The 27,617-nt window shown below is 50.4% G+C and overlaps 11 protein-coding genes across 11 annotated transcripts; 6 read left to right on the top strand and 5 right to left on the bottom strand.

Moving 5' to 3' along the window:
* Positions 1–848: 848 nt before the first annotated feature.
* N7447_000463 (uncharacterized protein) lies at positions 849–3,140 on the bottom strand (the record flags this gene model as incomplete). Its single annotated transcript, XM_057224739.1, has 1 exon — positions 849–3,140. The coding sequence occupies one exon, from the start codon at positions 3,138–3,140 to the stop codon at positions 849–851; it is 2,292 nt and encodes a 763-aa protein (XP_057088755.1).
* Positions 3,141–5,052: 1,912 nt separating this feature from the next.
* N7447_000462 (putative serine/threonine protein kinase) lies at positions 5,053–8,212 on the top strand (the record flags this gene model as incomplete). The annotated part of the gene is made up of 3 exons (XM_057224738.1): positions 5,053–5,944; positions 6,001–6,098; positions 6,152–8,212. The coding sequence occupies 3 exons, from the start codon at positions 5,053–5,055 to the stop codon at positions 8,210–8,212; spliced, it is 3,051 nt and encodes a 1,016-aa protein (XP_057088754.1).
* Positions 8,213–8,549: 337 nt separating this feature from the next.
* nut2 (mediator complex subunit NUT2) lies at positions 8,550–9,264 on the top strand (the record flags this gene model as incomplete). Its single annotated transcript, XM_057224737.1, has 3 exons — positions 8,550–8,580; positions 8,633–8,729; positions 8,868–9,264. 3 exons carry the CDS (start codon positions 8,550–8,552, stop codon positions 9,262–9,264), a joined length of 525 nt encoding a protein of 174 aa, XP_057088753.1.
* A 432-nt stretch (positions 9,265–9,696) lies between these two features.
* N7447_000460 (fungal specific transcription factor domain-containing protein) lies at positions 9,697–12,090 on the top strand (the record flags this gene model as incomplete). The annotated part of the gene is made up of 4 exons (XM_057224736.1): positions 9,697–9,811; positions 10,463–10,981; positions 11,043–11,427; positions 11,481–12,090. 4 exons carry the CDS (start codon positions 9,697–9,699, stop codon positions 12,088–12,090), a joined length of 1,629 nt encoding a protein of 542 aa, XP_057088752.1.
* A 509-nt stretch (positions 12,091–12,599) lies between these two features.
* Positions 12,600–14,662, top strand: N7447_000459 (IlvD/Edd family dehydratase; the record flags this gene model as incomplete). The annotated part of the gene is made up of 3 exons (XM_057224735.1): positions 12,600–13,196; positions 13,245–13,399; positions 13,453–14,662. 3 exons carry the CDS (start codon positions 12,600–12,602, stop codon positions 14,660–14,662), a joined length of 1,962 nt encoding a protein of 653 aa, XP_057088751.1.
* A 79-nt stretch (positions 14,663–14,741) lies between these two features.
* On the bottom strand, positions 14,742–16,079 carry N7447_000458 (putative erythromycin esterase; the record flags this gene model as incomplete). Its single annotated transcript, XM_057224734.1, has 1 exon — positions 14,742–16,079. The coding sequence occupies one exon, from the start codon at positions 16,077–16,079 to the stop codon at positions 14,742–14,744; it is 1,338 nt and encodes a 445-aa protein (XP_057088750.1).
* Positions 16,080–16,500: 421 nt separating this feature from the next.
* On the top strand, positions 16,501–17,769 carry N7447_000457 (uncharacterized protein; the record flags this gene model as incomplete). The annotated part of the gene is made up of 3 exons (XM_057224733.1): positions 16,501–17,341; positions 17,406–17,666; positions 17,717–17,769. 3 exons carry the CDS (start codon positions 16,501–16,503, stop codon positions 17,767–17,769), a joined length of 1,155 nt encoding a protein of 384 aa, XP_057088749.1.
* A 530-nt stretch (positions 17,770–18,299) lies between these two features.
* Positions 18,300–19,226, bottom strand: N7447_000456 (putative inositol phospholipid biosynthesis protein Scs3; the record flags this gene model as incomplete). The annotated part of the gene is made up of 1 exon (XM_057224732.1): positions 18,300–19,226. The coding sequence occupies one exon, from the start codon at positions 19,224–19,226 to the stop codon at positions 18,300–18,302; it is 927 nt and encodes a 308-aa protein (XP_057088748.1).
* Positions 19,227–19,813: 587 nt separating this feature from the next.
* Positions 19,814–21,048, bottom strand: N7447_000455 (uncharacterized protein; the record flags this gene model as incomplete). Its single annotated transcript, XM_057224731.1, has 5 exons — positions 19,814–19,844; positions 19,918–20,546; positions 20,602–20,738; positions 20,793–20,804; positions 20,943–21,048. 5 exons carry the CDS (start codon positions 21,046–21,048, stop codon positions 19,814–19,816), a joined length of 915 nt encoding a protein of 304 aa, XP_057088747.1.
* A 298-nt stretch (positions 21,049–21,346) lies between these two features.
* N7447_000454 (translation initiation factor 2) lies at positions 21,347–24,705 on the top strand (the record flags this gene model as incomplete). Its single annotated transcript, XM_057224730.1, has 3 exons — positions 21,347–21,373; positions 21,423–24,492; positions 24,554–24,705. 3 exons carry the CDS (start codon positions 21,347–21,349, stop codon positions 24,703–24,705), a joined length of 3,249 nt encoding a protein of 1,082 aa, XP_057088746.1.
* A 620-nt stretch (positions 24,706–25,325) lies between these two features.
* Positions 25,326–27,524, bottom strand: N7447_000453 (uncharacterized protein; the record flags this gene model as incomplete). The annotated part of the gene is made up of 3 exons (XM_057224729.1): positions 25,326–25,709; positions 25,775–27,412; positions 27,465–27,524. 3 exons carry the CDS (start codon positions 27,522–27,524, stop codon positions 25,326–25,328), a joined length of 2,082 nt encoding a protein of 693 aa, XP_057088745.1.
* Between the last annotated feature and the right edge of the window lie 93 nt (positions 27,525–27,617).

The following is a 27,617-nucleotide window of genomic DNA, read 5'->3' as shown; positions in this document are numbered from 1 at the left end:
AGTTCTCTCAGATATGATTTATTTTCCTTCACTCCGTAGCTATGCGACGAAGTATATCTCACATAGGTAATGTAATCCGTCCATGCTTCCAAATTATGACCAAATTGAGAAACGATTAAGGCTATCATACAGAATTATCTGTTGCTCTTCACAAACATAGCAGCCGACGAAACGGCATTCGCTTGGAGGCGGATAAGCTTTTAGGGTTGTCATCTTTAGCCGACCTGACACACCTGTGTACGTACGATGGGACATCTGATCTGGGTCTCCTTCAGCTAGGACTCACTGGGGGGCTACTAGGCGGGTATGCTGTATATGTTAGGTTGTGATAAGTGGAATGGGTCTATGAAGTACATATAGTACCTTGAGAGTCAACTTCAAGTCAAAGAGAGGGTAGGAAGAGCTTGGGTTTGAACTATCTTTTATAGGATGGATTGCGCTGGTATCGAATATACCGTCTCTGCTCTATTCATCTACCGCTATGAAGTGGATGGAATAACACAGCTCTCATTGCGCGTCTTTCTTATAGAAGGGTCGGTCACGCTATGTATTCATAATAACAATATAAGCAATCATATGTTCTGTGGTATGTACTTCTCCTCAACATGCTGAACAACTGTACTAGTAAATATAAAACAAATAAATCAGGGGAATCTCAAAAAAAGGGGTGACCAAGACAAGAATAGTGAATGAATATACCGGACAGATGAGCATAAAGCAAACTCCGCCGCTGATGAGTGATGACATTCAAGTCGGATCGAACACAAAAAGGGGCATATAGAGGGAAATGGTAATATAAAGAAGATGCAAGAAAAAAAAAGAAGAACGCTGGCATAACAAGTCTTCAATCAAACATAACCGAGAGCACTGAGCATAGTTTTGCATTCAGGGACCGGAAGAGCGGAGACACCCAGAGCGCGGACCAGAGCACCGGCCCGGAGCCGCTGGAGACCGATGGCGACCTTCCAGGCCTCAGTATCCTGCAACACAAAGACATACTTCTTGCCTTCTTGGTCACGAACACTGGCACGGAGAACGTGTAAACCACGGGACTCCACCTGGGGCGGGTGAACAGGACCACCATCATGGCTGGCAGTCGCGCTGCGCGCGAAGCACGCACTGGGCGAAGCCAGGCGGCAAGTATTCTTGCATACTTTGAGCAAGTTCCCAAGAAAGGCCTCTGATTCTTCGTTGGTGGGAACGTTGTTCCCACGACGAAAAGAGAAAGGGTTGCTGGACGCGGCTTTGGCGGATTGAGTGGCATTTACTTGTGGACACCATACCTCTGCCAGCTTGAGGGTCCATGCCTTGACGTCCCACTCACGTTGGCCGACGCCGCGTAGGTCATCGTCGATGAAGAGACCTTCGGTTGTGATGCGCAGAACCAGGCCATCGGTGACCATGCCCTGGCCTGATACAAGTTGCGCCACGGGGGTCTTCATAAAGGCATTGTTGAAGGCATATACACCTTGGATCACGATTTTATCTGGATCCTTTGTGGAATATGTACTGCGATGTGAGGGGGGAGGTGTTGTGCGCGCAGTCGAGTGAGAAGGTGTATATGAAGACTCAGAGTACACCGAGGTGCCAGCCGCATATGGCCGCCGTGGTCGGTCGTAGGGGCGAAAGGAGTACGCATCGTCTTCGTTGGCGGTTTTTGCAGATGGGTAGGGCGGTGGCTTTTTGGGCGAAGGTGTGCGAGGCACATTGCCAGTACTGGCTGGCTTAGGCGGTGGTGATTTGGCAGCGGCCTCTTTCTTCGCGTCTTGCGCCTTCTTCTCGGCGTATTTCTTGCTTGCCGCTTCCTTGAGCGCCGCAAATCTGGCCATGGCTTCTTTCTGGGCGGCGGCCTTTGCGGCAGCTTCTTTTTCAGCAGCTTCTTTCGCGGCCTTCTCTTTGGCTTCCGCCTCCAACCTTTCGGCCTTGGCCTTCACCTCAGCTTCGGCCTTTGCCTGTCTTTCGCGGGCTTCTGCGGCTTCCTTCTCCAGTCGCTCGCGTGCCTCCTTCTCTGCAGCGGCCCTTGCAGCGGCCATCTCCTTTTCGAGCTGCTCGCGGCGTTCCTTTAATTCTTTCTCCATTGCTTCGCGCTCGCGCTTTTTCTCTTTCTCTTTGGCCTCTGCATCACGCTTGCGCTTGAATTCCTCCATCTTTCGGCGTAGCTCCTCTTTGCGCCTCGTTTCTTCTCTTGCTCGCTCCCGTTCGGCTTCTTCTTTGGCCCGTTCCCTAGCCCGATCCTCTCTAGCCCGCTCCTCCTTGAGACGTTCCTCCTTGGCGCGCTCTTCCTTAGCGCGCTCCTCCCTGACTCGCTCTTGCTTAGCTCGTTCTTCTCTAACACGGTCTTCTCTAGCGCGCTCCTCTCGAGCACGCTCTTCCCTAGCTCGCTGCTCTCGAGCTCGCTCCTCCTTAGCTCGTTCCTCCTTAGCTCGTTCCTCCTTAGCTCGTTCCTCCTTAGCTCGTTCCTCCTTGACACGCTCCTCCCTAGCTCGCTCTTCTTTGGCGCGCTTTTCAGCCTCCTCCTTTTCACGTTTGTTATTATCAGAGTTTGGAGGAGGACCAGAGCCATGTTGTTTACCGGAATATTGGTTGCCGTGGTTTTGTCTTCCATCAAAGTTTCCTCCCCGTTGTCTTTGCTGACCCGCACCGTTGCCGCCATAGTTGGCACCGGATGACTGTTGGTTGGCGTTTGGACCGGCGTTTCTAGGACCACCTGGACCCCCAGAACCACCACCAAAGCCACCAAATCCGAACCGCCCACCTCGAGCACCGCCATTGCCTTTATTGTCTCCAGAGCCGGACTGAGCGGAGCCAAAAAGCCATCCAGCGACACCGACCCCAATTGCAAGTACCGCCATACCCGTACCACTGCCACTAGCGACCGTGGCTAGATACCATGTCTTCACAATGGGGGATATGTACGACCACACGAAACATGCGAGGAGTGTGCTAGCGACGCCCGCTAGGAAACTGTTTCGGTTGCACTGCAGCGATGGAAGGTAGAGAAAGCCCGAGCCAGCGGAGTGAGGTGGGACGATGAAGATGTCGTAGTTGCCATCAGGGAGGTCCGAGGATTTGCGATATTCGCCTTCAGTCGTATGGGGATTTTCGCCATGAGGCGGCGGCGGTGGTGGCGGACCATCCATATTGGATCAGCCCGCAGCGACAATAGGGCTAATATATATGCGACGGAGTGCAGTGAAGCGCAGCGTCGGTCGAAAGACTAGCTACAACACTGGGTTGATCTGCCGGATCAATCCTAGATGGACAAGTTCTCGCGGTTTAGAGTCAACTGCCAGGTCATATTAGTCTGACAAGTGTTGCACTGAGGCCTCAGGCACTCAGTGCTTTGAAGGATACTCAGATGCCAATCCAAGAAAAAAACACACAGCAAGTTTCAACAATCCAAACTAAATCCAATCGCAACGCAAAAAGTTGAAAGTGCGGGAGTACCTGAGTCTGACTCGGGGGGGTTTGTTTGGAAAAGAAGTGTGGGAGCTAAGGATCGGCGCCAACGCTACCTGCAGCACTCGACGTGGCCATCACATCAAAAGCAAAATTTAGCAATGCTAACGAGCAGACAAACGAAAGCGATGCCCGAATATCTTGATGCGGCTCTCAATCTACTATCCGAAATATGTTGAATTCCTCGGATGCCACGCGATTCTACGTAGGGCTATGTGACCGAGCTCAGAAACAGCCTCAAGGGATGGTATTACAAGAACGATTACAGTGAAATATTTTGCCTCCAGCAAAGGAATTGTTTAAAGCTATGACTATACAAGTATTTGCTCTTCAACATGTCTTTTAATAGCTTTTCAACCTGCAAAAGCATCAATGCTCAGAGTATTGTCAACATGGCAAAAGTACGACTGTTTTGTTTTGGTTTTACTCTTTTAGGAAAGACCTGGTTACGGCTCGGAACATCATTATTCCAATATCCTGACCGCCTTGCTCTCCGCCTTTCTTGACCAATACTGAGAGATGGAGGAAATAGAGGCGAGAGATCTGGGTCGAGGCCTATAATGTAGGTTCGAAGATATATTATCTCACATTCTGCTATATCAATAAAGTCTACAGCAATATGCGGTTATTTCCCTGCCATGTGGTTAAGACGTTCACACTATTTTGGGAAAAATGCAACCATGTGAGCTCCATACAAGTGATTGCCGCTGATGTGTACTCTTATACCGCTATGTACCCCAAGCTGCGGACCAGCGCAAAGAACATTCGGCCCAAGTATGTCCCGTCCCTGAAGTGTTTTGGCTCCGAGCATATATAGCGCTGGGGGCGGATCGCTAGAAAACCCTTGTTGATCTTGCGGTCAAGCGGTTGGGGGAGATAGTTGGAACGTTGTGGGTCCCTGATATTCGAGTTGGAGGACGTAGCCACCGAGGCTTGTTCACTGGATTAGAGCTGATAGTGTGGGGACTGTGGTAATTCGACTGCAATGGCATGATTTAGGTTAAAAAAAAGGCAAGCAGCTATATCTCATGGTCACCGTCCACGGGTATTGCGAAAGCACCGTGATGGATGTCCCATGATCGGGGCATGAGGTGCGGGACCATGACCAGATAGTAGAGGACGCCGGGCCGTATGAGAGGCACTTGGGGTCATCCTGGCCCACTTAGGCCATGCTGAACACTGGATATTAGTCTGGCAGTGGGACAACTTAGTGAAAGTGGTTTAGGAGAAGTGAGTGTGAAAAGGCAACTCGATGGTGAGGAACAAGACCCGGCAGAACGTGATCCGCAACCGATGATTGGGTGGTCATTCCACTTGAGATTCCAATACCCTCGCTCTCTCCATCGGGGTGTTGATCGTCTTCTTTCTATTTCATCTCAGCTTCAAATCTTCTTGTATCCCCCCTGTGGTAGCCTGGTAGTCAGGTACTACCCCGTGTCTCCGCCTCCCCACCCACCTGTCCTTTTAGTCCCTCTCCCAGGCATCTATCTCCGCCAACCTTGAAACCCCCCAACCTCCGTCTCACTCTCTATGCCGTGTCGCTAGCCACCGAGAACCGATTCACGACCTGCCCTTGAAGGGCATCCCGACACCATGTCATCACAATCCCACCACGGTCATTCTGCGACGTCACGTCAATTTCCCGTCTACAATCCCGTCGCCGCAGTGACAGCACCTGCGGGGACCTTGCTTCCGGGCACCAAGATTCAAGTCGGCGGCCATCGCGTGGTAGTGGAGAAGTACCTATCTGAAGGTGGTTTTGCTCATGTATACGTGGTGCGATTGCCTCAGCCAGTCAATGGGTCCGAAACCGCAGTGCTGAAGCGGGTGGCTGTGCCTGATAAGGCGGCCCTTGCCAACATGCGCACTGAGGTAGAAACGATGAAGAAGCTCAAGGGCCACCGGCACATTGTGAAGTATATTGACTCGCATGCCTCGCAGCTACGTGGAGGTGGATATGAGGTGTTCCTGGTCATGGAATACTGCGCGGGTGGTGGTCTGATCGACTTCATGAACACCCGGCTTCAACACCGGTTGACAGAGCCGGAGATCATCAAAATCTTCTCCGATGTTGCCGAAGGTGTTGCGTGCATGCATTATCTTAAACCGCCTCTCCTCCATCGTGATCTGAAAGTCGAGAACGTTTTGATCTCGGGTAAGGGGAGTTCCGCCACTTACAAACTGTGCGATTTTGGATCATCGGCACCCCCTCGGCCTGCTGCTACTTCTGCTGCCGAGGGCCGCTTGATTGAAGATGATGTGCAGCGACATACGACGCTGCAGTACCGAAGCCCAGAGATGATTGATGTCTATCGGAAGCAACCGATTGACGAAAAGAGCGATATCTGGGCACTTGGTGTGTTTTTGTACAAATTATGCTACTATACAACCCCCTTTGAGGAGGTCGGTCAGATGGCTATTCTCAACGCGACCTTCAAATACCCTTCCTACCCTTCATTTTCGAGTCGGCTAAAGCTGTTCATTGGTAAGTTTGGAACTTTGACCTACAATCCATCATCAATGGCTGACAGCTTCGCATAGGCTCAATGTTGAAGGAAGATCCCCGCAATCGTCCAAACATATATGAAGTCGTGCGCGAAGTGTGCAAAATGCAAGGAAAGGAAGTTCCTATCAAAGACGTATGTTGCCACACGCCTCTTTTAGCGCAAACTTGACACTGACTATCGCTTAGATCTACTCCAACCGCTCTGTTTCCGAGGCGCGCAAGTATCAAGAGCTACCGCCTACACCCACGGACACTCCTGCGGTCGGCGCAGTATTTTCGCCTCCGATGCAGGAGACCGAGATAATTCCAGAGATTGCGCCTATGCGGCGTGGTCGACCTGGAAAATCCCCGTCGTCCCAGCCTACCTCTGAGAGACCGAGTCCTTCGCCTTATCGAGCCGCTGCTGAAAGTTCATCAAATGATCCGTTTGCAGCCCTGGATGGGAGCGCAGCCCGAAAGAAGACGGCAGAGGAAATGTCAAAAAGATTTCCCTCCTTGGACCAGTTTGACATTTTGCATGAAAAGGGGGACAAGTTTGAATTCGAGCCAACAGTAGAATCTAAGCCCGAGGACGAGGATCTATCTCGAAGACTCACTAACGCTCTGGCCGATGATGCTTTCGCCAGGCGTGTCTCACCCGAACGCGCACCGAAGCCGGTCTATAAGCGACCATCCCAGGATTCTCCTGTCCGAGCACCTAATTTGCGTGAAATTCCCGCACCGCAGGCTATTCCCTTGTACCAACCAACTCCTCAGCGGCCCGTGATGGTGTCGACGGGTACCATGACATCACCCATACAAACACCTCGTTTGCCAGAGCCAAAGCTGTCTAGTCGCCCAATCTATCGATTCCCTTCGGCTGATAACGAACACCGATCTTCCAGCCAGCCACTTACAACCGAGGCAGAACAAAGAGTGACACGGCCGCACAAGGCGCCATCCCCTCCGATGTCGAGCTTGAATGTGGAAGCAAGCTCGCGGCTGCCAACTGACCGCATATCCAGCCAGCCTAACTCTGCGCGCCCCTCAATGGAAACCTTGAGACGGCCCTCGACATTGGAGGTAAACGATCCCGTGGGACGTTCTAAATCCGCCACTGGAAAGGCTCGGCCGATGTCAGTCCAAGCGGGAACGAGATATGACCTGCCGCATGACTCCGAAAGCCCGCGGTCTTCGCTGGATATGTCCCGCCTGCAATACGAGGGCGGCACGCCACTGCGGTCAGTGCGTACCGATGTGGATCGCGAGTCTGATCGGACTATTTCTTCCGATGTCGATTATCTACGCGCGATGGAAGAAGAAGAGAGCAATCGGAAACGGGAGAAACGTTCTAGCGGTAGCCACAAACACAACAAGCGCGGTAGTCTGTCTACCTTGTCGCTTTCGGGAGGCAAGAATCTATTTGCTAGTCGATTCGGTGACGCATTCCGCCGATTCGAGGCGGGCAACCAAGAAAAGTCATCCTCACCATCGGCAGAGGATGCGCCTCGGCATGGTCTGATTGGGGCGTCTGATTCAGCCGACGAGGGTATTTCGCCAAATGACGAAATTGCCTTGGAAGACGTGAACCGGGACGACATTTCACCAGAGATGCGACGGGAGCTTGAACGCCGCCGACTCTCCCAAGAGGAGAAACGTGTTGCCAATGCTGCAGCCGAGTACCGGCGTCGGGTTGCCGAGGCGGGTGACGGGGGTGGAAGGGCGATGGGCGATGGCGCTCGCTCTCGTACAATTCAGAATAAGGTGCAGTCACTCCTTGGAGAGGCTGAAAAACCGACCGTTCCAAAGACTGCTACTGGGTATGGACGGTTCACGGAGACTTCCTCTTCTTTGCAGGCAAAGCAGAGTGAGATTAGACCAACCATCTCCAGCCAGCTGCCCGCCTCTCACACATCTGGCCCGACCTACACTCCTCGTAACGTTTCAACGACACTCTCGGATCGCCGAGACGGCCCCAATATCTCTGCAGGTCTCCCGCAATCTGTTCCCCCTACCAGTTATCCAGCTACGCAACGCCCTTCAACCCGACCAGCTGCACCACCAAAGCCCAAGAATTTACGCGCTAGTGCAGCCACCTCCCGACCGGGTACTGGCCATGACAATGGTTCCTCCCAAGAGACTCCGGCAAGCCCTGGAGAGGACTGGGAGGCTAAATTCAGCCAGCGTTTCCCAAGCTTGTCCGGACTTGAAATGGAAACAGAGATCAAAATCCCGAAACTTTCTAGCTTGAGGACGCGGGAAGTGTAGAATACAGGATACAAGTCTTGTTTGTTTCACATGATGCGGTTTCAGTGTGACGCCGTGTTCGTGTGTTCGCTGCAAGTCGGGGAATGACATTGGTTCCCACGAGCTATGCATATATAGACAGTGACATATTGGACATTACATAAATTCTCTTTAAACTTGTGGGCATGACTTCAAAAACACTGCCTTTACCTTCTGTAATCGTAGCTGAGAGCGCGCTCGATCTCAACTATCAACGTTGTATACTTCACTTGTCCCACACCGCCTTTGTTTCTCCCGCAAGAGTAAGAGAACCTCACTTTCAGCTTGTGAGCCGAGACCTCTTCCAACCTATTAGATTATGGCGCCAGTGACTTTGAAAACGGTCGATGGTGAGTTACGAGAAGCAGGTAGCCCAAGTACACATGCTAATTCCTCACGCAGACGACCTCAAAGATGTGATTCAGCACCTATTCGAGATCCAATCTGCCGTCCACGGCTATCTGGGTCCAGAGACACAGCAGGAGCTTGTGCGAAAAATGTACGTCAGCTGCATTAGCATCATATTTCCCTCAATTCCGCTATGCGCACAAGTGTTCCCCATCAAACCAATGGTCTCCCCGACAAGCAATATTACTGAACTCCAACCATACACACCACCCAAACTAATACAATCCAGCAAAAACCTAACCGTCGCCCTCTCGACCCTTTCAACACACACCCAACTCCCGTCAACACAAGATAATCAACCAGACACCAACACTGACCCATCCAACCCTCCCCTCGCTAGCATCCAGCTCCCACCGGAGATTATCGACTATGTCGACTCCGCGCGCAACCCGGACATCTACACGCGCGAGTTCGTCGAGCTCGTCCAGCGTGGTAATCAGGACCTTCGCGGGAAGCGCGAGGCTTTTGCGAGCTTCCGCGACGTGCTGGCCCGCGAGATGCGCAGCGCTATGCCTGAGTGTCGCAGCGAGGTTGATCGGGTGGTTGCTGCGACAGGTGGGGCTGTTGATGGGTCTGATGGTGTCGCTGGGGCTGCAGCTGCAGCTACATCTGGGAGTGGAAATTGAAGGCCCTTTGATAGGTGCAGGTATGATATTTTCTATTGGTTGACTTGCCTCTCGTTGGCAGGGGTCAACTTCGTGGGCTGAAGTCTAGTCCGGTCTTGATATACAGTTCTTGCCTTCAACTGTTCTGTTTGAGGTTCATGGAGCTGGTGCATTCATTGGAGTTTTTATGGTTCGCATTGAGCGCGGCGCTTGCAAAGTATTTTTTATTTTCTTTCGGCTAGCGTATGTAGTACGGAGTTGTGATAGCTGAGAATTCTTCATTATGGTCTTTCGATTGTTAATAGTGTGAGCGCTAAGCTTAGCAGCGTTGCCAATATGTAGAGCAACGTACAACAAAGTTATAGTTACCTACTCATGGATGTCTCGTGCCTGATTAATAAGGGTTCTCAAGTTAACTAGTTAACCTTGGAATGCTATGGCTGACGTCATCGAATGGACAATGGATGGATGGAGCAAATCTCGGAAGAAGAGTTTCCGGACCTCAAGCACAATGCCAACCAGAAGGAGCCGATCGGCAGCAGCATGTGTCCATTGTCGTCAAAAGAAGGTGCGTATTTTGGGCCTCTATATAGACTTTTGTACTCATCGGATTGAATAAGTAGTTGAAGTGTGATGCTCAAAGGCCCCAATGTGGGAATTGTCTAGCTAAGAGTATCGATTGTCGGCTAGGCGTGGTCCAGAACAAGCCAAGGTACAAATGAAATACCCAAGATCAAATTTCAAGTTACTGATGGTTTGCTTGTGGGCCGACCAACCACCGCATTGCGGAACTAGAGCAGGAGAATGAAGTCCTTCGACAGAAATGTGCCCAGCTCCGGGGCAGCAACACCACTTCTGCTGGAAGAATGGAATTGGAGCCAGAAAATTCCGTTGCATCGGCACTCAGTCCACGTACACCAGTGCCATTCTCGAGAGTAGCCGGTATTGGTCTCTCACGGAATGACTCTCCCTCCACTTCGACCAGAGATGCATCACATCCAGAAGTACCAGAGAACAACCGCAGAAACACATCATTGTATCATGGCCCAACGAGTACAGTATATGATGATACCAGTCCGAATCACAACGAGCAGAATAAACCTGGTCAATCCAATGAAGAGGGAACACGGCATTTTCTCTTTTCCCAGACAGCGAGACAGAGCAAGTTGGATCTTATGCAACACTAAATAAGGCTATGGTGCTAATTGGATAATAACAGGACAGCTAGAGCCACTCAATCTTGCCGCCAGAAAACTCGACTTTGATGGCATGGATCCGGAGATAGGCATGCATCTACTCTCCATATACTGGAGTCGTCAGCTTTACACGGCACAGATAATCTATCGGCCGGCTTTCATGCGGGACATGGCCTGCGAGGGACCATACTTTTCCAAATTGCTGTTGAATGCCATATTTTTCGTAGTGTCGAAGCACTGCGACCGACCAGAGCTTCGTTCTGACCCAAATGACATTACGACTGCAGGATGGAAGTTCCGGCAACGCTTCACGCAGCTTTTGCGAGATTGCTTCGACAAAAGCGAAATCACTACCCTTCAGGCACTGTTAATTATGTCCAATGCGCTTTTCTCCAGATGTGATGAACGGAGTCTTTCATGGCTATACGCTGGAAATGCATTCAATATGTTCATTGATCTTGGTCTTCATGTGCTTCCTGATGTGGACAGTATCCCTGCCGAGGAACTTGAAATTCGAAAACGAGTTCTCTGGGGAGCATACCGTGAGTTTTCACTTCCATGTACTGGGTAGTTCCCACGGATGACCTCTAAGATCTCTGATAGTAATTGATAAGATCCAGTGTCTTTTCCAAGGAAGACCTCCGCTTCTCAACCGCGTCAACTTGAGAGCCTCACTGGACTTCCTGGATGACTATGATGAACTTGAACCTTTTCAGTATATAACATATACGACCACCAAGCCTCGGGCAGTGGTTCCGTCACTGAATGTTTCTTTGCTCACCAATTTGTGTGGGCTGACAACAATTGTGGAACGTGTTCTTCGTGAGATTTATTCGGAATCTCGAGAGCCAAATCTGGCTCATAGAGCAACTATCTCAGAGGAAATCAAGTCACAGCTGAGAAACTGGCGCCAAAATTTGCCAATTCAGCTTGATTATCTGTCATTCCCAGACCAAGCAGTTCTCCTGCCCCAATCCGCCTGTCTTTTGTATGTTATTTTGCACCAGCAACACTAATTGATACCTGCTAACTATTACAAAGAGCATTATTCAACGTGCTTATCATTTTGGTCCATCGTCCTCTAATAATTGGCCACGACGGGGTCATCAATTCAACAACTGCCCATGAGTCGGTGAACGCATGTACATCAGCTGCGAACCAAATTGTTCAGATACTCCACGACTACTCGCAGCACTTTTCTCTGAGCAGTGCACCATACATGCTCTCTTATGCCACCTATATCAGTGCAACGATCCACGCACGGATTGTTGCACAGAAAGGGAGTAACTCAACCGTGTTCCAATCACTGGTTCTTTGTCGAAATATTCTTTCTGAACATACACGGCTCTATTCTGCAGCAGAAAAGGCTAGGGAAATTTTGGATAAGTTGATTTCTCACTTAGGGATCAGTGCTGCGTACGACAATCAGCGCACTGGAAGCCCTAGTAGCCCTGGGAACACCATTCCTAGTGAACACTTGGTCATGGAGGGGTCTATCAATGATGCCAGAGAACTCGGCGTCGCAGATCGTGCACTTGAATTTGGATCGTCCTTGTTGAATTTGGAATTATCGGATCTGGACCTTGAGGCTATTGCTCAAGGTTTTCAGGTTGATGTAGAGTCGCATTCGTTCTGGAATTCTGTGGTGTGAATGAATATGCTATGACAGCATGCATCCATACATGGCCCCTCATAACTTACGCGATGAAAAATAGTGAGACAAACAAAATTTACTCCAATGGCATATAAGATGCACTAGCTACCTTAAGGTCCAGAGGCAGTCCTGCTTGATTTTTGAGTGGTAATATCCATCTCACTCGCCAATGAGCTAGTCAGAGCACCAGAATCAGTTATTGGAAATTATACTAATGGCAAATCAACGTGAAACAGAGGCGACGTCATATCTAAGAGCTATCTTGATGTCCGGATTGTGACATCCCGAGGGATAAAATCTCGGCTCATCTCCGTGATCACGCGGGGCACTCCAACAACTCGTACTATTCCGATGATTCGACGCCAAATGAGCTCGGGAACTGTCTCCCGAATGCACTCCGCATTTTTCAAAGAACTAATGGGGAGCTCGCCATATATAATCCATTGTCGCCCCCTCACATGGGATGTTTTTCCCACCCTACCCCAAGATATAGTGTCTACAACACCATGGCGTGTTCCGACAAGAAATCCTGTGAGGGCTGTTCATGCAGCAATGACGCCCAACCCCAACAAATCAACATCGAGGATTGTCTAAGTGAGTTGCAGGCCCTGCGACGACGCAACCAGGAGCTAGAAACGCGCATGAAAGTCACAAGCGAGGCAGATAATGCCCAAGTCCCCGTCAAACAACCAGGACGAACACTTCGTTCGTCCGCTTGGTTCGACTGCCGCAGCAACCCTGGTATGACAGCTATCTATATGGAGCGGTATTTCAACTACGGCATCACCAAAGAAGAGCTCATGTCTGGTAAGCCAATGATTGGAATTGCTCAGACGGGTTCAGATATCGCGCCTTGCAATCGTCATCACATTGAGCTCTCTAAGCGTGTTCGTGAGGGTATCCGGACTGCTGGTGGTATTCCATTTGAGTTCCCCACACATCCTATTCAGGAGACCTCGCGACGACCTACTGCTACCCTTGATCGTAATCTGGCGTATCTCGGCTTGGTGGAGATCTTGACGGGGTATTTCCTTGATGGTGTTGTGTTGCTTACCGGGTGTGATAAGACAACCCCGGCTTGCCTGATGGCCGCTGCTACAATGGTGGGCTGCAGACCTGAAAGATTCTTAGATCCATGCTGATGTTTCCAGAATATCCCTGCTATCTGCATGAATGTGGGACCTATGCTCAACGGTTACTCCAAAGAAGCTTTGACCGGAGCAGGTACTGTACTGTGGCATGGGCGAGAGCTCTTCGCTACGGGTGAGATTGACGAAAACGAGTTTATGGATTATATTGCACGAGGGTAAGCCATTTCTGAATCCCTGGTTAATGGCCACGATCTAATACAAACTCCAGCACTCCATCAGTCGGCCACTGCAATACCATGGGAACCGCCTCGACGATGAATGCACTTGCAGAGTCCTTAGGAATGGCACTTCCGGGGTCAGCCGCCATTCCCGCTGCCTACCGTCACAGGGCCCAATGCGCCTATGAAACAGGCAAACAGATTGTGGAAATGGTAGAGGCAGACCGGAAACCATGTGATCTGATGACACGTGAGGCCTTCGAGAATGCTATTGTAGCGAACGCTGCAATCGGTGGCAGTACAAATGCTCCTATTCACATCAACGCTATCGCGCAGCACGCGGGCGTAGAGGTGTCCATGGATGATTGGGATACTTTCGGATCTACCATCCCACTGCTGTTGAATATGCAACCCTCAGGGGAATATCTCGGTGAGGAATATTACCGCGCTGGAGGATTACCGGCTATTATGGCCGAGCTATTAGACCAGGGCAAGCTGAACGGCGATGTGCTCACTTGTAATGGCAAAACTCTTGCCGAGAATGTCCGTGGGAAGCATACATGGGATCGGCGTGTCATTAAACCATATGACGATCCATTGATGAAAGATGCCGGTTTCGCCCACTTGAAGGGAAATCTTTTCGACTCTGCAATTATGAAGACCTGTGTCATTTCACCTGCATTCCGGAAGCGATACCTCTCCAACCCCGATGACCCGGAGGCATTTGAAGGATCTGTTGTGGTGTTTGACGGACCCGAAGACTACGAACATCGCCTAGAAACCACGGCACACATCGACGAGAAGACCATCCTTGTTATGCGCGGTGTTGGTCCAATTGGGTATCCCGGAGCAGCAGAGGTCGTTAATATGCATCCACCCGGCCGACTCTTGAAAGAGGGTATTGACGGACTTTTCTGTATCGGAGATGGCAGACAATCGGGAACATCCGGGTCACCTTCTATTTTGAATGCTAGCCCTGAGGCCGCAGCAGGAGGCAATCTTGCTATTCTGGAAGATGGGGATAGACTACGCATTGACTTGCGGAAACGGCGGGTTGATATTCTCATTACCGATGATGAGATTGAACAACGAAGGAAATCATTGGGTACTGAGGGATACCCCATTGTCCCGAGTGGTACCCCATGGCAGGAGATTTTCCGCCAGGAAACTGATCAGCTGAGCAATGGTATGGTGCTACGCAAGGCAGTCAAATACCAGCGACTAGCTCAAGAAGGCCAGCCACTGCGCCATAATCATTGAAGGAACATAGACATTAAGAGATGAAGATACTGAATAAAATTTATTTGCATTTGACCAACAAAACATAAGCAGTATACCACTACAGCCCAAATGGATAAGTTTCTCCCTTACCAAGCGGTGTTTCGGGCTGGATGACTTCCAGGGGTTGAACAGCCTTGGTCTCATCAAACCAGACATAACCATCAAACTGCTTGTGAAGAAAAGCTTGCGAGTAGTGGGAGGCACGCTCTGTGTCAGGTCGGTAGATGACACCAATGAAACGCTGCAGGCGTTGCTCAGCAGCGATAGCCGAGCGCAGAGTGGGATCAATACGATCCTGACGTAGGTCGAGCACGAAGCGTGGAACCCCAGTATCATGGGCCACAATCTCCCAACTATCGTCTCGGGATGGGCGGACGGTCATGACCTCCATATCATCGTCCCATTCATGGGCAGCTGCAACGGTGCCAGTGTGAGTGCCGCATCCAAGAATGGTCACATTCTCGCGTCCCAGTCGCTCACGGCATAGTTGCCCGATGTTGATCTCCTTGCGGCGAAATCCCATGCTTGTATAGCGCGCATCCCCGACGTGGGAATTGTGCGCCCACACAATGGCTTTTTCTCCCTCATTGTGCTTTAACAGGCGTTCCAAGGTTTCAAACATGTGCATGTCGCGCAGGTTCCATGAACTCGCTGAGCTGTAGTACATTGCTTTGTAATACTTCTCCGCGTCACGGATTAGGTGAGCATTCTGTTCGCCGCTATGGTATTCATCACCATCCCGCGAACTGATGTATTCAAGCCGTCGCTCCAAAAGGTCTCCAAGCATCTTCATCACTGGGCCTTCACAGTCTTCCATGCCTCGAAGGGATGCCAGACCATATGAAGTGGGATCATCTACCCAAGGCTCCAGACACCCATACCGCAGACGTGCTTGCTTGCTTGCCCGTGGGTCTACTCGGTCCAAGTAGTCGATCACAGCACCGATAGAGGCACCCATGCTGTACAGGTCCAGCCCGTAGAACCCGGCTCTTTGCTCTGGTGGGAGGGCCTGGTTTCGATCACGCATCCATTCAACTAGCTGTTGCATCTCAGAATTCCTCCACATCCAGGTAGGGAATCGATTGAATGGTTCATATCCTTTTGCACTTCCTCCAATTTGCGCCTTGGGACCTGGGCGCAATCGCACGTATCGGTCTATGGCCTCTGCATCCGGCCAGTCTGCTTCGACCGCGACAATGGTGTAGCCGTGTCGTTCGATGAGTCGCTTTGTGATCTCTGCTCGTGCAGAGTAGAACTCAGATGTTCCGTGACTGCCATCGCCTAGAAGAATCACTTGATTACCCGCAAAGGTATCAAAGTGTGGTGCGAAGCTCTTGTCCTCGACTACAGGGAGGGGCTGAACTGCTGAATTGAAAAGCTCCTGTAACTGAGGCATCTTTTTCGGAGTTCGGAATATAGACGCCAATCGCATGAATGGTTAAGCTGTGGTTAGGAATATCTTCACATGGAATATCTCACGGAGATGAATATGTCGAGACTGAAACGTCGGACATTACTAACGACATTTCTATTCTTTTTCATCGATAAAACGTATGTTCTTTGTTTCTCGGGACTTTTCCCAGCGAATTGTTCACATCCCAGCAGGTGGGCAGTCATTATGACTTCATCGTTGAAGGCAAACCACAAAGTTTCAATTCCGATGAGAGTGGAATAAATGATATCTGGGGATGAAAATCAAATAACGAATGCAATGGCCCAGGTTGCTCTTGTTCAAACAGCACACCGCTAGACAAGCAACCATTCACCCCAGCACCTACGCATATGCCCGTCTTATTTCGAAGGCACAAACCCCGACAATGGCTCTCCCAATCTGCAGTCCGTCACCACGCCTAGACCGCTTCGGACAGGCCATGGAATCTCTTTATGGGAGCTTTAGCAGCATCGGCGACCCAAAAGACTGGACTCCGCCACCAAGATCAGGCGGTCATCGAGGGCGATATCTATGGACAGATGCCTTCGGGGTTGTCAACTTCCTCACGATGCACAGCGAGTATAGGCGAACTGGTAATGACACCATTGGCGACGATCGTTATCTAGTACTGGCTGGTCGTCTAATTGAGACTGTCCATGACGTTCTGGGTAGAACGCGAGATGGCCACTCAAGACTGCGAGGAGCAACAGACGAGAACCCACTTAGTGGTGGATTGAGGATCGGCAAGACAGATGCTCACGGCCCAGACGGCGATGGGCAATACCATCATTACCTAACGGTTTGGATGTTTGCCTTGAACCGAATGGCCAAAGCATCGGGTGACGTGAAGTACAACAGGCAAGCCGTAGAGCTTGCAAAAGCGATACACCCAAGGTTTTTTATTGATCGCGCGGCAGCTCGACCGAGAATGATATGGAAAATGAGCATGGATTTATCAGAGCCAATGGTCAAGTCAGAGGGTAATCTCGATCCGATTGATGGCTTTGTTGTGTTTCGACTCCTACAAGATACAGCCATGGAAGCAGGTGATGGCGCCGTCTTGGCTGAGGAGATCGGTGACTACAGACGCACGATGGAGCGCAAAGGAGAGCACTTTGTTTCAAGTGATCCTTTGGATTTGGGTATGACTTTATGGACGGCACATTGGTTTTCCGGACGAGAGAGATGGGCTGCTGACTTGGCGGGGAAATGCTTCGAGCAAATATGTCAGTCGCCTTTGTGTCCGAAGAAATATAGGACAAGAACCAAGCTGATCGGAAATGATTCTAGACAATCTGTTCGAAATCAATCAGTATTTGGAGCGCAATATCCGATTTCGGTTGGCCTTTCGCGAGTTCGGTACCTGCATGGGCATCCAATGCCAGTCAGAGATGAATGCGGAAAAAGAATCGGTTGACTTGAAATGCTACTCGGATGCTATCATTGCTGCTTGGGATCCATACATGCAGCTATCCATCTCCGATGATCTGACACCAGTAGACTTGAGGCCTATCACGCGGGTGATGTATGCGTCTGCGTTGATTCCGGGGGGTAAGTCAAACCAGCCTATATGATGAGTTCGGTATTTTGACACGTTCTAGCATTTCAATCTGGATTCCTGGGACAGGAACCAATGCCATCACCCCGGGAATGAACAAAGTTCAAAGAGATGAACAGTCTCTTTCTGGGCTCCATGTATTTTTCGGATGGACCGTTCTATAAAGGTGTAGGGTAATGATTTTCAATGGGGCACGATATAGGGATATGAAAACATAAGCAAAGTTTGACATTCTGAGAACCGAGTAGACATGCCAGGCTGCTCACTCTACGATGCACAATATAGGCCCAAAGGTAGAACTTTGGAATGAAAACAGCACAAGGCATAAAACGTACAGAGGACTTTTCCATGTATAACCATTTCAACATCATGATGAAGACGGTAAGATGAAGACGGCTTGAGCATTTCTCCGTGCCCAAAAACAATGCAATCTATCATTATTGTTCGGTATATTCACAGCTGCTGAGAATCAGTTCTCGAAGACAAGACAGACATCTATACTCCCGGGAGTCCAATCACGTCCCTCAACGGTACTATCCGTCTTGGGAGTATATAGATGGCATACACAGCACTCAAAGCAATGGACAAACCAGACCACTGGAGAAATCGTTAGCCAAAATAAATGTTTACCGTAGGATTTTGCTCAAGAATTCACGCACCTTTTCTAGCCAAGTATGAAACCAGATCGCGGTCATGAAGAGCATCCACCAGCCCAGGCCAACAACACCCCAAACAAGACGGAGTGACCACGTTCTTGCGAGCCCGCCAGTCTCGGTTGAATCAATCACTGGAGTATCATCCGCATCACTGGCCTTGCGCTCACGTCCCGCGTCCCCAGTGGAACTAAAACGCGACAAACATGCGGGTGCGTTAGCCCCAACAGCCTCAAAAGCCAGGAATGCTGTGGCCAAAACTAGCATCAGCACATGTCCACTAATATCATGCCCACCCCTCCATGCGCCACCGGCGGTTTTGCACGTCGCTGCTGTGAATAGTGTTTCTAAGTCGGTGGGGCTGCTCTGCCCAGCGGCCATCTTCCCGGCTTCTTCGAAGGCCCGTTCACATTTGCCGCCTGTGGCCACGAAACCACGATCAATGATTGCCGGCCCGAAGAACCATTGTGTTGCAAGATACCACACTGTTGTAACGAGTGCGTAACGTAGAATGGCTTGGAGGGTGCGTCGGAAACGTGCTTCTTGCTGGGAGGAAGATTCCCGGCGAGATGAAGAGTATAGGGGCTGGAACAGGAGGAGCGAGACAAATGCGGCTGTGGTCCATAGCCATCCGATCTTCACAAAGTAGACATTGAACATATTATTCTTTCGGGCGAAGTAGTTGACGGGGCCATCGGATAGGTGCATGTCTGCGGCCAGGGACGGGGCCAGAGGGCTTGCGGGCTGTGGGGAGGGGCCGGACATATCTCGGGAATGACGCGCTGTTGGTGATATTGTTGAGAACAAAGACCCCAGTAATAATGTTGCAGGGTATATGAGGAGAACAGCCGATACGAGGGCGGGAGGTCGCGCGGTGGGTGTGGCCATGGTCGTAAGCATAGGGCGAGATTCGAGTAGAGGGAAATGAAGTGATATATCGTGAGTTACACAATGAATATTCACCGGAACATTCAAATATGACCACGGAGCATAGTTGTTGCAATTGGGAATATTGAAGGTCGAAGCAGGATAAGTTGACAATGACCTGGACAGATGACATCAGGGTTTGCCTGCCGAGGCTGCTGCATGAATGCCTCAGGCAATATAACCCTCCAACATCAGAGATCTTCTCTCCAATTTGAATCATTGGATATGTATGTAATCAAAAGCCTTGGGAAGAATACCATACTTGTGATTATGTATCTTGCTACTGCTTGGTGGGACTTTTGGGGGGACTTCCCATTGGGTAGGAATCTTAACTTTATGTATTGGAAACACTGTATACGTATATCTAACCTCACAATTGCTCAACAATGTCAGGTATGAATATAGATCTCTATAAGCTTTGAAATGCCGTTCACTTTTGTAGTGGACCTCCATTCAACTGTGGGGTATTTAACGAGCCCTGGATATCAAAGAATTCAAGTGAAACCGAACAAAAACGAAATGCGTCAACTTTCATCATAAAATATGTCCTCACCGAACCTTTAACCGAGTGCCTGCATGGCCAACTCGACACTGGGGGGGAGGAGTTAGCTGCAATTCTAGAAACGCAAGGATTATGAGCGAGCAAAGTAAAGGGAAAACATACGTCAGGAATGTTCCAGCAGAAACAGGCATAGCTCTTAGCAGGGTAGGGCCAATACCCTTCCAGAAACCACCGAGGCCCTCAATGGCATAGGTCTTCTTGAAGCAGTCGCGCATGGTGCTATACTTCTGCTGCGCGCCGAATCCATCGGTCTGCATCTTACTCTTGATAACATCGAGCGGGTAGCTAGAGAGCCAGAGGACCTCACCAGCCAGACCACCGTATGTGGCAATCTTTGCCTTGGAAATATCCTCACGCTTGATATTGTTACGCTTGGCATCCTGGTTCATCATGAACTCAAAGGCCATGAACCAAGCACCGTACGCTTGGGCCTCACGGAGGAGAGTAACCGCCTGGCCGCGGTAAATACCGCGGAAGGCACCACCCTGCGCGGCCAGCTTGCTCACGCAGTCGATGGGGCCAGAGTACAAACGGCCGGCGCCGTGCGGCTGTGCCTGCAAGCGAATACGCACATGCTCAATTGGGCCTGACAGCACAGAGTTGGTGAGACCGGCAAATGAACCGGCCATGTAATACTGGGTGTAAGAAAGGGCCGAGTTGGCGTATTTCTTCTTGTTCAGCTCTTCCAAGCGGCGACGCGCTTCATGGTAAGCGCCGAATTGGACAGACACCTGAATTAGTTAGAGGGTTTGTTTATAATGGACCTTGGCCGTGGGGGCAACTCACGCAAGCACCGATACCGATAAGCGGGGTCAGTGTGCCCTTGTAGAAGGCCGCGGGACCCTCCTTCTTGAAGATCTGGGTTGCGCACTCTAGCGCACTCTTGTACTGAGTGGTAGTTTGCAAGCGCACCTTGACAATGTCTGCCGAATTGTTAATCAGTGCCTCGTGAAATGTGCTTTAGGCAGATCACATACCAAAGGGTTGACCTATTTTCTTGTTAGCGATTGTTTTAGTTTTGCATGTTTGAATATTTCTCCAAGAAACCACCACTCATGGCAAAATTCTCATCTCATGATATCCATGGCTTTTCCCCGGAATTCAAACAAAGAAGGGTGCACACATACCGAGGATGACTTGGGCCATTCCACCCGCTGCACCCGCGGCCAAATCCTTGACGGTGCGGAGGGCACCGCCGTCCTTATCCATCATGTCAATCACCTCAGTCTCCATGGTTCAAATAACTCGATTGTGACCAAAACTATCGACAGGGACACAATACGGAGACTCCAGACTTTATATCCAGCCCGCTTATCGTTATTGCGCCATCTGCCCTCTGATTCGATGAAAATGCCGAACCACGTGACTTTTCCGGCGGGTATCTTATATAAGCATGTGATTACGTGATGGGGTAAATTCTTGGGGCCCCTGACCTTCATGGCTGACATAAGCAGTGACATAAGCTCGTCCTCTAGAACTTCTGCAAAGGGAAAAAAAGTGTTGACGGATCTAGATGTGGAGAGACTAGTGAATGATGCATCGTCGGCCAGTCTGCAGGGTAAGTTCGCAGTTGTCAAGTGCTGAGACATTATCTAACTAAAATATAGCTATCGCGTCGGGCTGAGTGGTCGAATTCAGCCTACCGAACACCCTCTTTAACAGCTCTTACAGTTCGACGGGCCTTACGGTCGTCCGCGGCGCATTTGAACTCATCAGACCAATCAAATGGTAATAGTGATGGCACTACTTCAAATCCAGCGCCGGCGAAGCCCAAGTTCGGCAGCCGATGGGGTCCTAAACAAACTACGCCATCGGCAGGCTTAAGTCTCGCAGAACAAGCGATGCGCCAAACCCTTGTCGCCAGTAGCCATCCGCCGCCGCCAGCACCTGCGCCTTCACCTGCACCTGCACCATCGCAACGGAGCCGAGAACAGTCGAACCAGCAATGGAACTCGGAGCAATCAAACCAGCAGAGAAAACCGTTCGTGCGGCGCGTGGGCCCTCGGGATAATCAGGGATACATGATGGGATCAAGAGAATCCCCACGGAATCAGGAGAGGAACTCGTCATTCCAAGAGAAGAATCCGTTTGAAGAAAAGAATACAAGTGGCCACATGAGGTGGTCGAGAGAAACCCCACGGAACCAGGAGAGGACGTCCATTCAAGAGAAGAATCCGTTTGAAGAAAGGAATACAGGTGGTCACATGAGGCGATCAAGAGAGCCCCCACGTTATCAGGAGAGGAATACGCCCCCTCAAGAGAGAAACCCATTTGAAAAAGAGAATCCAAGTGGATACATGAGGCGATCAAGAGAACCCCCACGTTATCAGGAGAGGAATACGTCTATTCGAGAAAGAAACACGGCTTTTGAGGAAGATAACCCATTCGCTCCTGAGAAGAGAACAAACATATTCCAGAGCCAGTATCAGAGCAGGGCGACTAGGGACCATCCAATGGCCCGCGATGACTGGAAATGCCCTCAGTGCATGGCATTGGTTTTTGCCACAAAAAAAGTGTGTCCATTCTGCAAAACCTCTCGACCTGGTGACACCCAGCCAAAGCCCCGAATAACCAGAGAATATAACGATTCTCCCGGGCCTTCACAACCCAAGCAGTCCCGATCACCTTCTGAGTATACTAGAAAGTTCCAGCAATTAGGGGACTCGGTTTTATCCGAGCTGGAACAAGACGTTCAGCCGGATACAACAGAACTCACAGGACGCGATCCAGGGGAATCCGGTCAACCCCAATCAAAAGAGGGAGCAGAAGATTTTAAGAAGAACCAGTGGTCTTGGGATATGTCTGCGCTGGAGCAGCTAGAAAATCTAGAGGCACAAGAACAGCAGCCACCGAAGCCTATGAAGCGCCGTGATGGACGCAAGGGACGTCAGAATGAGTCTTCTGATGGGGCCGATTTTGACTCAGAAGATCGCGATCGCCTCCGCGTAGAGCGGAGACGCCAAAAGAAAGAAAAGGATGCCCACAGGGCTGCAAAGAAGGCCGCCGCGCTGGCAGCACCGGCTCCTCTCTACCTGCCCGAATTCATCAGTGTTAGCAACTTGGCCGATGTTATCGGCGTGCGGCCGGCGCAGTTTGTGCAGCGAATGGAGGAGATGGGCTTCGAGGAAATCACGTACAGGGATATTCTCGATGCAGAAACTGCCGGATTGGTGGCAGCTGAGTTCAACTACGAGGCTATCTTCGACAGCGGCAAGGCAGATCTACACGCTGCCCCTGAACTCGAGGACACATCTGATCTCCCATCTCGGCCACCTGTGGTCACTATTATGGGTCACGTTGATCACGGCAAAACCACGATCTTAGATTGGCTGCGCAAGTCATCTGTGGCAGCGTCTGAACATGGTGGTATCACCCAGCATATTGGTGCATTCTCTGTGATGATGCCTTCCGGAAAAGCCATCACCTTCCTTGATACACCCGGCCATTCTGCATTCTTGGAAATGCGTCGCCGAGGTGCCGATGTGACCGATATTGTGGTGCTTGTGGTTGCCGCGGATGACAGTGTCAAGCCGCAGACTATCGAGGCCATCAAGCACGCCACCCAGGCCAAGGTTCCCGTCATTGTCGCCATCAGCAAAATTGACAAGGAGGGCACCAACCTTGATAGAGTCAAGGGTGACCTTTCTGTTCATGGTATTCATGTGGAAGACTATGGAGGTGACGTTCAGGCCATCGGTGTCAGCGGTAAAACCGGGCAAGGAATGGTTGAACTGGAAGAAGCCATCGTTGCGCTCTCAGAAATGCTCGACCACCGCGCAGCCACCACCTGTAACGTCGAAGGCTGGGTCATCGAGGCCTCTACAAAGAGTTATGGCCGTGTAACATCCGCTCTTATTCGACGTGGAACCCTGCGGCCAGGCGATATCATTGTTGCTGGTACCGCGTGGGCTCGTGTCCGCACACTCCGGAATGAAGCCGGTGTGACCATCAGTGAAGCCACGCCTGGAATGCCCGTCGAGATCGATGGTTGGAGAGAGCAGCCAGGTGCTGGCACCGAGCTCCTACAGGCACCAAATGAGCAGAAAGCCAAGGACGTTGTGGCTTACCGCATGGAGAGGTCTGATACCCAAAAGATGGGTGTCGATATGGTTGCCATCAATGAGGCTCGTCGTGAAATTCTCGACAAGCGCAGGCGCGAGAAAGAAGAGGAAGAAACCACAAGGGAAGCCGAACCAACCGGCCCCAAGTCAGTCAATTTCATCCTGAAGGGCGATGTGGACGGCTCGGTAGAGGCGGTCTTGAACTCCGTTGCAGCAGTCGGTAACAACGAAGTCTTTGCCAATATCATCCGTTCAGGTGTTGGCCCTGTCAGTGAGTTTGATATCGAACATGCTGGCAGTGCCAACGGCAAGATCGTCTCATTCAACCAGGCCATTGATCCTAATATCATGCGTATTGCAGAGGCAGAAGGCGTCGAGATTTTGGACCACAACATCATTTACAAACTGATTGATGACATCAAGTCCATTCTCAGTGAAAAGCTACCTCCAACTATCACTATGCGTGTGACTGGAGAAGCCGAGATCCAGCAGGTATTCGAGATCACTGTCAAGGGACGTGAAAAGACAGCCATTGCTGGAAGCCGTGTGCGTAACGGTCTGATCAACAAAACTCGCAAGGTCAGGGTGCTTCGCGGGGACGAGATAGTCTACGATGGTAAGCATATCACAAGCAGCTCAACAACGAATAACTTGGCCGAACTAATTTTCCACAATAGGCACAATGGTTTCCCTCAAGAACGTCAAGAAAGACGTCATCGAAATGCGCAAAGACACAGAATGTGGTATCGCTTTCGAAGACTGGACAGATTTCGCACCTGGTGACCATGTCCAGTGCTACGAAGAGATCTCTGAGAAGCGCCATCTGTGAGATACTCAGTGATCTTAACATCTGTGCGGTCGTGATGACCGCTTGTATTATTTGTTTCATCTAGCACTCTCCATTCCCCCATGATCTTCATTATTTTGTATTATATTTTCCTTTTTCTCTCGACATTGTTGACTTGCATTCAGGGCCTGGGCGTTGTTGCATCTTTATGCACTAGGGACCGGAAAAAAGACATAAAATCAATGTCATTAAGGAGGATGCTGCTGTCGCAGCGCATGTGTTAATACACAAATACCATGGCCGAATGGCCACATTATCGTTCACTTCTCTTATATATAACAAGAACAGTCGCCTGCTCGTACGACTCCTGTTTTTGACATTGTAGGACTTTAACATGCTGGGACTATAGCGGCCGCTTTGTTGGACTCGTGCGGAACTGTCGAAGTCGAATTCTAAATACCCAGCTAGCTCAAGGTGATGAGAGACGCGATATTTAAAGTATATCAAACATAAGTTCTTTCATGTGTTCATTTGTATGTCAATAATGAAGGATATAATATCCATTCGTGATCCAACGCGCCAGAGTCCGGGCCTTCCTACCCCAAGGCAATACACACGAATCTTGAATGGAAAAGAACGATACGAAAAAGATGCTGAAAACGCTACAACTGATACAAAACACCACCAGCTTCCGCAAACTTCTGCTGGTACTCCTTCAAGCTCGCCCACTGGCTCAATTCTTCTTGATCCCGCTCATAATCGCTAAGATAGCTCATAGCGCGGCCGTTCATCTGCGGACTGACGCCGTCGGCAGGACTGGCTGCATCACCCATGGGAGAATGGCATTCTAGTCGGACAAGTGTCTCGATGAATGCGTGCAGGTAAGACTCCGCCTCTGTGGCAGTGAGGATATGGCCTGGTGGGGACGTCATTGATGATGGCGATGGCGCCGCAGCAGTTGTGAGGTTTGGGATTTCGGTTGTGGATTGATTCGGTCGGTGGGAGAGGCTGAGGAGGGTGGATGCTACTTGCCGGATTTTATTGGTCTGTTGGAGTGTCATTTTTGTTAGTTTGATACACGACAAGCGGTAAATGGCGGTCTATAACGCACAATACTTGCGCCGTTCGGCTCCATGTTCACTTCATTCACTGTTCGTAATAGCACAAAGAGATCTTTGATGACCAGCTTGCGCTCTTCGGCCATCATACGGCCGATATAGTCCGTGCGTGCATGGGTGTTTGTTTCTGACGGGGCTGTGCCAGTGGGAGTCGCACTCGCACTTGGTACTGAATTGGGTCCTCCTTCAATTATAATATGTGGCGTGGTGCCGCCTGGGGTAGTGAATGTAGGTGACATTCCATACTTTGAAAACGTTTCGAAAAGGCTCCAGTACTTCTCAACCAGATAAGATCTGGTGGATAGCTGACTAGCGTAAATATTGGCTTTCTGGATCTCATACTGTATAGCACGTCGTTCTTGGTGGATGTGATCATTCGAGTAACTGAAGACTGTATCATCTCCGCCAAGACCTGACAAACCCGCCGGGGATATGTGTTCGGGATGGCGGAGAGACAACTCAGCAGCAACATTGCTTAGTGCAGATTTTGCTTGCTTAAGACAGTCCCAAATGCTGTTGCGCTGGTGTTCCCAATCAAAGATTTGACCGCTACCAAATGCTATTTCCCAAGCTAACAGGGCGGTATATGAGCTGTAGACGCGGACATTTGCGTTGAATCCGACTAGCTGTGAAACTCGGTCGGATGGCTGCGGCTCAGCATGTGTTGAGAATAAAAATTCATCGTCGATCTCCAGCGGGAGTGGTGGATAACGGTCCGTTGGTGTCTCCGGAGGAACATGAACCTTGATGTCTGAAGAGCCCATCTGGTGTAGAGTCTGATATCCGACAAAAGTGACATAGAACAGACGCCGTCCGAGCTCTTGGGTGATGAGGTCGACGCCTTGGCTTTCCGTGAAACTATGTGGTAATTGATCATGCACCGTTGCTGACGCTGATGGTGGGCTGGCGGGCCCTAGTGTCGAGAACGAGCGGTTGGTAGTGGTCGGAGACCGGCATAAATCATACACTTGGAGCATGACTCGGCATTCTGACAGGTACACACGGCATCGGCGCATGTTGTAAATATACCCAGAACATATAGCGAGAAAATAGCTGATCGCCGCGTCGTAGACTGTGGCGTTGCGATCAAGATATCCGGCCCCGCGGGCTTGAATAGCAACGTCAAGGCACCGCTTTACTAGAGCTATGGAATTGGGGAAAGCGGTGCGTTCGGCTTCAGTGTTGAGCCGAAGTTTAGGTCGTCGAGGAAAGGAAGCCACTAGCAGTCCAATCATTGATGCCAAGAGTGCCAAAAACGTGTGGTTGGTTACATCTTCCCTGCGCTCAAAGGCTGCTCGAAAAGAAGGCTCATGTGGAATTGGGACCAAAGGATGGATGTAGGTAAAAAAGTCATCGAGCAGCATCTGCATAGTGTGCAAAGAACAAATGGATTCCACCGAAAGGGGGAACGATGCAGATTGAGGGTTGGTGAATGGCGTTGCCAGGGGAGTAGTCGTCGCCACAGGATAGTCCGCCGGGCTCAGCGACGCTACATCTTCAGGCTCCCGCTTTTGTTTCTTAAGTGCCTCTGCATGGCGGTTGGGAGGCCCGCGGCGTCTGCTTGGTCTTTCATAGGTGCAGGGAATATCCAAGCTAGCGCATGACCGACAAGGCGGCCCACCGGTATCACACTTGCATAGAAATCAGTAATTTTCCGCAGATTATGACAAAAAAAACCCATACCTTCACTTTCCGAATACTGCAGGCATCGCAGGCCTTGCGCAGCCTTGTTTTCAGGTCCATGAGCAAATTGCCGATATGACCCCACGAACCGTCAGGTCATGTTTAATCCAAAGACAAGTCAGAGCATCCAGACAGGCTTCCCTATGAACCAAA

Source organism: Penicillium robsamsonii (assembly GCF_028829455.1).
Source record: "Penicillium robsamsonii strain IBT 29466 chromosome Unknown utg000001l_segment0_segment0, whole genome shotgun sequence".
Classification (NCBI taxonomy): Eukaryota; Fungi; Ascomycota; class Eurotiomycetes; order Eurotiales; family Aspergillaceae; genus Penicillium; species Penicillium robsamsonii.
This window is presented reverse-complemented; position numbering and strand designations above follow the sequence as displayed.